Here is a 12423-nt window from a genome sequence, read left to right on the forward strand (position 1 = left end):
ATAATAAAATTGTGCATTAAGAAATTGCAACATTTTTCTACGTCGTTAAAAAAAAATTGCACCAGTATGTAACAACCGTGTTTATAAAATAAGAATATATTTTGCGTCCCCAGCAGAACAACACGTCACGAAGAGCATCCAGGCGACGAGAAAAAAAAAAAGGAAAAAGACAAAAACAAAAACGAAACCGAAACGCAAGAGAGAACACTGGCGTAGAATAAAAGACAAAAAATTACGAAGAGAGAGTTAAGAGAGAGAGAGAGAGAGAGAGAGAGAGAGAGAGAGAGAGATATTATATCACAAATATATTGCAATAAAAGAGAATTTAAAAAAAAAAAAAAGGAAAAAAAGATCTCTCGTTTGGATTACTCTTGGCACGCACGAAAAGAAGAAAAAAATCTTGGCTCTTCAAGTAAGTCGTCGGTTCTCACGGGGACTTACCATTCTTTTTTTGGACAACGACTTTGGCTGCGACTTTACGGGGGTTGCCGAACGATCGGAGTTTTGAGTGGTAGTAGTAGAAGTAGTAGTAGAAGTAGTAGAGGTAGTAGTAGCATAGTGTCGTGCCGAGATAGGAGGAGTCCAAGGCCAGTGTGATTGATACAAATATAATAGAGAAGGAGTACGATAAAAGACAGTCAGTGCAACTTTAAGGGGTGGGGGTGGGGTAAAACCGAGGGCCGAGAAAGTTGATCGGGGCGGAGGGGGGCCTGAGTGTGTGGGCGGCGCGTATACGTTTCGCAATAATTAAAGAAGGCGAAAACCAAGATACTGGAAAGGACAAAGAGGGGAGGATCAAGGGACTCCGAGAGTATATTATTGATCGTAAAACCGGGAACCGATTCTCTGCTTGAAATCTTTTTTTTTTTTTTTTTTTTTTTCCGATCAAAGTGATGGTAGAGATATTCTCGCGAGCGAATTCTTTTAGGGTGTGGTGCGAGAAAAAGGGAGAGAAGGGCTGCTTGATTTTCTTTCGGTGATTGGACCCGGTCCGGTAGATGGACGTTATTACGACCCGTGGTCGTTCGTTCGATTGACACAGAGGTGTATCGATTTGACCTTTTGAGTTGAGGTTGCTACAAACTGCGCGAACAAATTAGTTTGCGCCTCTTTTTTTGAAATATAAAATTATGGCGAATTAATTGGCAATGTCTATTAAATTCTTAATTTATATTAATCTTAATTTAACATATATAATTCGATATCTTGAAAAATAAATCGGGGGTACGTGCATTTAATTGATTCAAAGCAACAAGAGAAAAAAATAAGAATTTCGCGATCGTTACAAAGGTCGCAAAAAGTTCCATCCGTCGGTTTCCAGAATTAGTCTTGATCTTTTTACGGCTTTCCGTAAAAGGGGGAGAGAATTATACATATACATGTGACACGTAGAAAAAAGAAAGTAAGAAAATAGGCCAGCAGGGGCGGGATGTGACACGTGAGAAAAATTGAAATTGACAATAGAATTCGGACAGTGGTAAAAGTCGATCGGAGCAAACTCGGTGAATGAATGAAATCGATCTAGAGATATTCTCGAGAGTGACATCGAGAAATAATTAAGGCAGGACTGACCTCATTTTACCCGCTGCGATGCATGCGTGAATTAAAAATGCGTGATGCGCAAGATGGCAAATGATATCTTCCCACGATTAATTTCGAATTTTACATTTTTTACAGATTTGAAGAATATATTTAAACTTTCGTAAAGCACGAAAATAGTTATAACTGAAAAAAACAAGCAAGGGATCGTGCTGTTTCGAATGCCATCTTGAACCAAATAGTATGGAAACAGGATGAAGATGCCATGTAATAGATGCAGAAAATTAAAGGCTACCGTGGGTGAAAAGATGTAAAAATTCAGGCTATGTGCCGTCGAGACACGTCGAATATGTATTACACACATATACATACGTATAATCGGGGAGTAAAAATAAAAATGCCAAAAAGAGAAGAGATACGGAGAGAGAAAGAGAGAAAGAGAGAGAGAGAAAGAGAGAAAGAACCTCGAGAAATCGTAAATATCATGAAACAGATGGTCAAAGATAAAAAGAACGAAATACACACACACACACATACACACACACACATATATATATATATATATATGTATAGTATATATAGTGTGTGTATATATATATATATATATATATATATATATAGAGAGAGAGAGAGAGATCATAAAAAAACTATAAAATAGAAAGAAGAAAAAAGAAATAAGATAGACGGGAATGGTTCTTCTCCCGAGAAGAAAATTACGTCGCGGCTAAAGAAAAAGAATATAATGCAGAAAAAAAGAAAGAGAAAGTGAGAGAAAGAGAGAGATAGACGAAAAATTCGACATCGAGAGAAACTACTATGAAATAGCTAAAAATTAATGATAATCAATGAAGCTCTTAATCGTGTGACGTCTAGAAGAATCGAGTGGCGTTTCTTACCATCTGTCCGTGCAGCGAGTGAAAATGCAAACAGAAAAAGAATTCAAGATTTGTATCTGGAACTTCTAAGAGTGAGATCGAATGGTGGGGGGAAAATGATAGAGATATTTTAACAGGTCGATTACATTCTTCTTCGGCGCGATGTATGCATTTGGGAAATCGTGCGTCGGGACGTCATTTCCTTTTTTTTTTTTTTTTCTTTTCTTTTCACAATTTCCGCTCGAAAAGGTGAAATTTTTCTTTATAAAGAGGTGCGCGCACGAGCATTAGCAGAATCGTGTAAATCGAAGGGGTGTATATGAAAATACTCAGTGTATGATGTACGTAGAATTCACAGGTGCTGTCGTATCGATCGATTGCGAAATACGAGATTGACCGTGTGGTGGTAGATCGATCGTGCGCGCGTGACGAATGTATAATAAAGTTCATATGTGCAGCTTCGGTGTCGCTTCATCAAAAACGAGGTCATATTAAAATGATTAAATAAAAAAATTACAGGCATACGTGTTCATTCTGTGTGTGTGTGTGTGTGTGTGTGTGAGTGTGAATTTACAGAATTTCAAATTTAATTCGCCACGTAGGAAATGACAGTCGCGCCCACGCGGTTTTTCGCGAGATTCGCTGTCCACCAATCCGGACGCACGTGCACGATCGATCGATCTTTCTTTCCTTTCCGAGGAGAATGCGACGATTCGCGCGGAACAGGATGTCCCGATTCATTTTTCATCGTTAGACCGTCTCCGACTCTTTTCTACCGGCTCGCGCGGCGAGACATGAGGGATGAATCCGCGCATTCTCCCTGGGTGCACGAAAGTGACGTGGCCTCTCTTAGATCGTGTCGGAGCTCGTAAAAGATTCCAGATATATTAGCGGAATCTCGACCCGTCTTATCGCATTCGCTCGTCCGGTCCCGTTCTCAAAGGTGACGGATAAGATTGAAACGTGTCTCGCGTCTCTCACCATTATTAGAGAGCGCATCCCGAGCGCAAAATAAATTTACCAAAGTTGTGAGATTTAATCGACAAGTCTAGATTGAACGCTACGGCAACAATTATGTTCCTCTTCCACGCGATTGTTTTCTTATAATTGCGTAATCGCGACTTTAAATGGAATGTCTCTCTAATTTCCTCAAGACGGCCGAGATGAGATTGCAAAGTGTTTTTTTTTTTTTTTTTTTTTTTTTTTTTTCCATTCGCGCATTTAACGCGATTGTGTGAGACTCTCATTTCGTGTCTTTCTATAGGATTTTTATTAGACAAGACAAATAAATGGAACCAGACACGTTAAGGATAGCATCGAAATAAGAGGGTACAAAAGACAAGGCTCTGATCACGATATAAGAGCGACCAGTCCAAGTGTCGATTTTGTTCGAAATATCTGCAAGATAATAGTGTATACGGATTAAGGTGGAGAGAATAAAAGCTGGATAATAGACATTACCTTCCTCGAGCGCGTCATCACCGTCGCTCATCAGCTCGTCGTCCGAGCAGATGTTCAGCACGTTCACTAACATTTCTGTGACTGTAAAATGAAAAATCATCCATTAAATTCTCAACAAAGCATTTTTCAATAAATAATTTTCTATTTTAGAACCAAAATGCTCTATATATTTACATCTCCAAATATTTTAATATTTATTTTAGCTTTCACATCTAAATTATTACATTTTAATTTTCCTTATATTATTTAAGATACTCTGTGATCATTAATCATTAAAGATATCGGATTAAAAAAAAAATATTTTATGCAGAAATATAAATTTTTTCTAAAACAATCACAGAGAAAACTCGACGGCAATTTACCTTTCTCACCGACAAACGGTAGGGACCATGTGAAAACATCCATAAAATTGGGCAACCAGTACGGATGTGGTGAACAATTGAATTGTCTAATATTCATGACGTTGTTCTCGTACTTTAATACCGCCGCCTGCGAGCAAAACGATTATTGAATTTTTACGATTAAGGACCAATGCGGTCCCATCAACGGTCACATAAACGGACAATGCTCCGCATTTATGCGACCATTAAATTAATATCGATCGTGTACAGAGGTGCAGTTTCACGCAGACGCAAAACGCGGGGATTTTTACCTTGTTGTTGTACACGTCGAGATAGTTGGGCGCGCTAAAGATGGTGATAAGCGATGGGAAGCCCGTCGTCTGAGACTTTCGGTACATACGGTATCCAGCGTCTTGAGCCTCGTGCGCCCTTATAATGCTGAGCAAATTGTTGTTCTGCAGAAAGTCGCAACACGCCGCGTAACTGCAAGCAGACATTATCGAATGGCCCGTTTAAAATTGGAGAACTTGATTGTCAATAATTACCGTAAAATTTTCCAAACATTATATACACAAGCAAATAATAATTTTTTATATTAATATATTTAGCACATATTTTAATAAATAATACAGAAAATATAATGGTTGTACAAAAGACCCGGCTTAAAAAATTTTAATCAAGTAGAATACCGCCTTTTTAAGTAAATTATTCCGCAAAATTCATATAGTAAAATAAATATATATATTTTACATAAACATTCACGCGGTACAGATTGTGAAAATTAATGAATATTTATTTCAGGAAACTATGCACCACAAAATCGCGACCTAAATTATGTCGTAATGCTCTTTTGGCACACAGATTGAAAACAATTACTTAACTGCCAAATAATCAATCTTAATTTGCCGAGAATATACAACAACTAACGCAACTTGGTCACCGTAATACTATATAAATCTGCATTGTGTTGAAATGTTAAACATTTATATTCTATTGTCAATTTATTTTCTGAGAATGTTTAAATTTTGCCAAATTCGCCATCAATGCGAGCTGGATGTTCTTTCATAGGATGTGTAGCTTTCAGCCTGTCCCTGTCAACTGGACATTGGACGACGGACGTCATATGATCGTACGAGTTCACATGAACAAATTAAAGCCCTGGAAGACGTCAACAGAACGACCCTTTTCGCGCTGCCATAACTGACCTGGTCAAGCATCATGAGAAATGTTTGGCCCGCGTCGAGGCAGGATCGTTAGCAGCCATTAAGACCCGTTCGTAGCGTCGACAAAGATTAATGACAAGATGAAATCTCTTGAAAACCGCACCGGTCGGTATCGATCCCCGGGTCGACGAATCTCGACTTCGACGCCCACGCATTTCGCGGGTGTACGATAAAATATAATTTATTTAACGTGAACGTTATTGCGCTCGAGTGAAATGCGTTTGATTTAATTCATAAAAAAAAAATATATATATATATATATATATATATATATATATAAATCACAGTCTTTGAATTCTTAGGGAAGACCTCTTAGAATGTCTACTCAAATCTTGTAAAAAAATTTTTTGTAAATTCCTTAATTTTCCACACATTTTTGTTCACAGATCAAGAGAATATTTTCAAGATTTTTTTAGTGTCAATTTTCTAAAACAAGTTTTTTTTTATTGTATGCATTTTCTCATATTTTTCATTCAATTTTTGTAAAATAACATTTTCATTTTTTTATCAATAAAAACTACAACAAAAATGTGTGCTTTGCATATTTTAAGACATTAAATATTTAAAAATATAAAGATAGATACATATTTTAGATAGATATATTTTAAACACTTGGCTTGCCTACAATATATTGTTTACAATATAGCAGCAAAATTACCAAACAGAATTTTTTTTTAATTTTCTAAATCCCAATAAAATTCCATGAGAATTCTCTGATTTTTACAAAAAAAAATTCCAAATTTCCCATGTTTTTCCAAGAAGCAGATACCCATGGACTCCTTCATGAGTCGGCGGATACGAGTTGGGACGCAAGTAGCGCGAGTCAGGATATAGTCGGACGACCGGCGGGTGATTACAGCCAGACCACTTGCATACTGCTCGAGACGCGGGGTGTGATTTATGTTCGCGTGAAACTTAATGCAGGTACCTATCCTTGGCCGAAACACGATAATGCGAGAATCGAAAATGAGAAATTAACCAACCGACCGATGAGGCGAGAGAGTTAACGACGCCTTACCCACAACGTCTTCATAACGGCCGTTATTATCTTATCGCGATCGCCATCACCTACGCTGACGTGTATATTAATCAACAACTCTTCTCTTGATTATTAAAATTACTGTTCTGAACCTTCTACGCCATACTACTGTCTACTGACGAAATATCAAAGTGTAGTACAATCCTTCGCGTAACATTAATTGCATCGAAATAAAAAAAAAAAAAAAAAGTATTTATAATAAAAATATTTAAACTTTGTAAATTACATATCTTTTACTTTATTCCTTTGACACAATGTTTTTTAGCCGTTTTAAAGTGTTCGATAGTATCTACAAAAATATAAAATATAAAACATATTTCTTGACATCTGTAGAAAATAATCGAGCACGACAAAAGTTAAAAAATAAATTTTAAATATTTTTTTATTGATTTTATTTACACAATTTATTGTTAAAATATCGATAGAATCAAAATGACTTTCAAGAGTTGATATCGATGCATTGTTGAGAAAATTGTGAAAAATGCCCTTGAGGGATTAAAATACTGGAATTCAATACACGTAAGGCAAGAAAACGTTACGAACGAACAGACAAGACGGTTGACACTTAACGAATCTCGGTGCACTAATGTGCTAATGCACGGCCATTCGTACAATTAGCGGATCTGTAGTGTCTGTGGTTTGCTGATGCTGTCTTATTACGAAGCCGTTATTAATCCTTGCGTAGAACAAACCGCGGACATGTCTACGGACACTGACGTAGGGCGACACGGCGAGAGAGCGAGCGTGACGTACATAGAAAGATCTCAGAACTCGAAAGAGAAAGAGAAATAGAAATATATGTAGATAAAGAGAGAAAGGCAAAGTTACCTCGTTTCACGCTATGTGATCGCGCGTGGGCTGTCGGCCCAACGTGCTTCCGGTTACCGCTGTTCGCTCGAGACAAACGGCGAGATAATTACCTCGTTGGAAGAGAGGAAGGGGAAGAGTAACGGACAGCTGGGAAGGAAAAACGAAAAAATCGAGCCCGACGACAACCGACGAGATATATTGCGCAAGCATATCGCATTTCCACGGCGAGAAGCAAAAGGAAATCTGGCTATCGCGCTTGAAATCTCTCGTTTTTTTCTTTTTCTTTTCCTCCACTAATACCGGCTTTAATTGGCCTACATTAATGCGCCATTTGAAAAACAGACACTATATTATCGATGTGTCTTTATATCGATATTATATATCAATGCCACTAATAAAAAGTATCGCAAATGCATTTTTTTTAGATTGCAATCGTTTTCTAATATTTTCTGTCAAAAAGTGTTCTATTTCTAAAACAAGTATTACAATTCATTTAGTTTTGTTTGTGTGTATTTTTCATATAATTGATAAATAGAAACTTTAAAAAATTTAAAAAAATACCTGCATAGATAATTTTTCTGACTTTTTTCGTTCAATTCTAGAATTCTAGATTTTTTTCTTTATAGAAACGTTGGAACGCTCATAGCTTTTAAGCTATAAAAGATAAAAGTCCTTTTAAAAATATTCATATTTCAAAGAAAGAGAAATAGAGAAAATTATTACACTAGTAAATTATATTATATACAATATAATATCAATATTTCAGCCTACTAATAAATATTATACAAACTGACAAAGAGAATATATGTACTATATGCCAGTTAGTATAAGAGACTTAGACACTGTTCGCCAGAAAACTGATCCTGTATACCATAGTTTGCATACGAAGTTAACATGAAACTCAACAGCTACGCCACTCACCTGTAAAAGTATGAACAACCCCTGACGCTATTGTGGGAGAAATGCTCCGCGTTCTTCTCGTTGCCAAAGTCCTCGAGGGGATCCGACCAGAGGAGATCGCACATCGGCCCAAACGCCGGCGGCTCTTTGAACCTGTCCAACTGAAACAGCAAGTCAACATCGATCGAATTAGCCCAAGGAATTAATTGACAGCGCAATGGATTGTTCACGTGCAAACACAGCGTAATTTTCGGCGTAATTGTTCGGACCATTGTCGACTTTAGTGAATTCACAGTGGTCAGTTGAATTAAGCTCCGGCCAATCCTCCATTCGGTGGCTTAATCAGTTACGTTACACGCGAAATTTAAGCGGCTTTAATCGGTTTGTCTCTCTTTCAACCAATGGCGACGGTTTTATTCCCGTTGATCGTCTCAAACTTTCAATATCAAAATCACAATAGAATCATTCTGTCATCCTGACGCGCTCGATTCCTCGATGTTCAAGAGATATATCCCAATATGTCGAAACTTAAAATTAAATTGTAATTTGACAGCGATCTGACAGTGTCGACATGTATATCGAACAGTGATGGAGTCTCGAGAGCGCCAATTCTAGTAGTATTATTACTTTACGTATTATGACAGCGCCAAACGAGGTGCGCGTAAGCCGGATCGTCTGGCAGATTGTATTAATCAGGCCACGATGCCTGACAATATGTTCGCCACGGATTTCTAAATGCCTCTTGGCTCTCGTTAATTGGTCGCTAAGCTTTGAAATTCAATATTTGTCGAGAATAACGTCAGATGACAACGTCAACCTGATTCTATTTTGACAGAGTGATGATTATGTTTTTTTTTTTTTTAAATATATAAAGTTTTACATTTAACGTGCGCAAAATAGTTATATGCGCATTCTATTGATATATATAGTCCATACGCTTTTTGTGTTAGTTACCGTTCGCAAAAGGATTATTTAAATGAGAGACGAAAAAGAACTGAGCGGATAGAGTTACCCTGCCGAGTCATGAAGCACTCACAAACACGGTAAGGATTTATTCTCGTGCCGAGTCGAGCCACTCCCCTCGAATCGATGTAAAGGCTTGAAAACTTAGCCGGCAAAGTTTCTACCGGCGAGCAGAGAGTTTCCGAGAGAGCGGGAATGGATATCGAAGTCGGGGAAGAGCACGCAAAGACAGACGCCGCAACGAGAGCCCTCAAATATTTGTTCCGTTGATCTAATCTCGCCGAGAAAAGTCCGCGGTCTCTCTCATACACCCGTCAGCTGCCTTCGGGAATCACGTTTAATGACTTTCATGAATATGAATGGTTCGAAAGCGAGGGGTGGGGGGGGGGGGGAGAGATATTTCGCGCAACGATGAGACGTCTCGTTATGGCAAACATTCCGCTTCTCCCTCCATTTAAAGCGCACTTAACACTGATAAAATATTGAGAACGAAGATTGAGATTTTGTTTACGTTGTTTATACGCTTTTCATTTCTTTTCGTTGCACCAACGTTAAAATTTTATACATATATATATATATATATATATATATATATATATATATAAAATATTAATCTGTATCCCTTTGAAAATGTACGAAAAAATAAATTATTTATTTTTATTTTTTAGATGTTTGTTTTTCATAAAACGATATCGATTCTCAATTTGATTTCAATATGTGCAAATCGTTTGCGACTCGGTACACCGTAAAACTCTTTCGTTAGATTTTTATTAAAATGTTTTTAAATTTCCACATGCGATACCTGGGTGAAATAATACCGGACGATCGTGCAATCGACATGAAAATAATCCCAAACGCAAAGATTAAAGCCGATTCTAGGCAATGAGATCATACGCTAAATATTTAACTGAAATAAATAACATATGGTATCGATGCGCAATGAATCCTATAAATGCGGCAGAACAATATTCACCAAATTTATTTTATTTGATACATTATCTTAAATCATAATAAACCTAATGTTTGACCTCACAATCAGATCTGATATGTCATAAACAAGTATAGCAGACGAAAGATTAAAGTTTCGATTTTTTCCTATTTGTCTATCTTATTATTTTAATTATATGGCTATAGAGCAACTTTCTTTTATAAATTATTTTGCATAATTTATATCTGTTGAAAAAAAAACTAATTATATAAAAAAAATTAATCCTTTCTGTTTATTCTTTTCAGATATCCGATTTCCCGTGGTATTATCGACGTGTCTGATAACACGTCAGATTCCATTTTCCGCAATGATTTGATCCCAAGTTTATTGCACGTGATCTTGATGCGAGTGACATGTAACAGGTAGCGTAATTACGTTGAATGGGACGCATTAGTTCGCGACCCGTTTCCGCGCGAACGCATACAGACACACCGTGTATCGGGCGTTTATTATGATATAATGAGCAGTTAGTGCGCGATAATGACAGCAGCTGCATTAAGTGAGGCGAATGCGCCTTATGTCCTCCTATCGTGTTCGCAGTATCTATAACGATTCGCAATAGTGTTTCAATAGCGCTATCGCCATCGTCAGTCTCGACGCTTTTCATCTCATGTCGATCTCAAATTTCGCAACTGCAAGAAGCTTGATTTACGTAAAACGCAACGTAACAGAAATGTAACCGAGTCTCCGGAATCGTGTGTGTTTCATATATTTAAAAAATATACTAGAATATTTTTTATCCTAATAGATTTTGCCGTAAATTTATTTCCTGTATGTACATGTGTTCGAATTATAAGTATACGTATATTCAAATTTCTTTTTAAGGGCGGATTCTCTAGCTCCAGCTAATTTAGAGACAGTTTTTCCGCGAAAATGTCGAGGGACGTTATCACACATTTTTTGCAAGCTTCCAATTTTTGTCCTTATATATATTTAACTAACAACTCCATCTAAGATTAACCGAAAAGCAGTTGTATTAATCTTCCAATTTCAGAAAGTTTAAATTATGAAAAGTCCTTCTTTTTTGCTAATAACTCGAAAATGATTAATGTCCCAACATTTCCTGCGGAGAAAAAAATCGTTTCCAAATTGGCCAGAGCATCCACTCGTGAAATAAAGATCGGAGATTATGGGACACCTTGTACATAGAATTACATCATTCGGGGCAATCAGTTAATTATGAATTATTTAAATGGGAAATTTCTGTTCTTTATTCGCGTGAGAATTGAAATTCCTTCGGTTCATGCGAAAATTTCCATTTGAAAGCAATATTAATTAAAATTATGGTTTCATGCCAAATTGTGGTAGTCGCGATGGCTCCGCGCTCGCGAGGAGAGCGAAGATAAAGTGCCGCGAAGAGAAGAGGAGAGGAGAGGAGAGGAGAGGAGAGGAGGGGAGAGGAGGGGAGGGGAGGAGAAGAAAGCGTCGTTCGCCGGCACGAAACAAACGTAATTCAACATGACGCTCGGCTCATTTCCTTAATGGAATGTTTCCTTTGCCCGTGACAGACATCGTTATGCATCGTCTGTGGATTACGGGCGAAAAATCGCTCTCTGCGCTCGCCCCTTCTCGACCTTCTCTCTCTCCACGAGCGGAAAACGCTCGTAATGCGCCGGATCGGCGCGATTTTCTCTCTCTCTCTATCATTCACGTCGCCACCGTTATTCGATCGATACACCTCGGACAGCGCGCTTTGTGTCGTATATCACACATAGAGAGCGAGCGTATCTCAACGGTATCCTTTACGCGCGGTTCCCACGTGGAGGATCCCTTTCAATCGTGCCTCCTCCCCCCCCCCCGCCCGCCCGCCTACGCGCTCTGTCTCTTTCTTTCTTTCATCCCGCGATGACGCGTGTTTAATCGTGTTTGCTCCTTTATCCACGCTCTGCTCGCGTAATCCGCGATTTATATTAATCTCTGGGAAAACACGCCGCGTAAAGATCAAAGATAAACGCGTCCAGCGAGACCTCTGTCCATTTTGTTGCTGCTGTCGGCGTTCTCAGAGAACATGTGAAATACGAAAAATGAACCGGAGCACGAATGTATAGATCGAAGGTAACAGCTGCGGCAAAAAAATCGTTAAAAATGGCTCGCGGCCTTTTGTTCATATATTTATAGAGATATCCAAAGTCGTTAATCCTAGCATTAACGCTTTTCTTATCGCGCGCGTGTATCTGTATCTAGATCTTTCAAGAAATATTTACTTTTCTCGAGAAAAATCTTTATCCTTTTCTAATAAAAATTTTGTTAGAAAATATCTTTAATACTTACTCCGTACTGGTGT

General features: G+C 37.9%; 1 protein-coding gene across 7 annotated transcripts in view; it reads right to left on the reverse strand.

Annotated features, from left to right (window-relative positions):
* The window catches only part of LOC140670739 (serine/threonine-protein phosphatase 2B catalytic subunit 2), a 119768-nt gene that overhangs the window by 17132 nt on the left and 90213 nt on the right, over positions 1-12423 (reverse strand). For 3 of the 7 annotated variants that reach the window (XM_072901478.1, XM_072901473.1, XM_072901472.1), the window contains 5 exons: positions 8210-8349; positions 4528-4699; positions 4238-4364; positions 3876-3956; positions 442-474 (listed from right to left, as the gene is read on the reverse strand). In XM_072901478.1, the coding sequence (XP_072757579.1) occupies positions 442-474; positions 3876-3956; positions 4238-4364; positions 4528-4699; positions 8210-8349 (553 nt within the window). Of the gene's footprint in view, positions 1-441; positions 475-2205; positions 2439-3875; positions 3957-4237; positions 4365-4527; positions 4700-8209; positions 8350-12423 lie in introns of those variants that run through there. The other 4 variants (XM_072901476.1, XM_072901475.1, XM_072901474.1 and 1 more) reach the window with 2 other exon arrangements.

The sequence above is a fragment of the Anoplolepis gracilipes genome, chromosome 10, assembly GCF_047496725.1.
Source record: "Anoplolepis gracilipes chromosome 10, ASM4749672v1, whole genome shotgun sequence".
In the NCBI taxonomy this organism is placed as follows: Eukaryota; Metazoa; Arthropoda; class Insecta; order Hymenoptera; family Formicidae; genus Anoplolepis; species Anoplolepis gracilipes.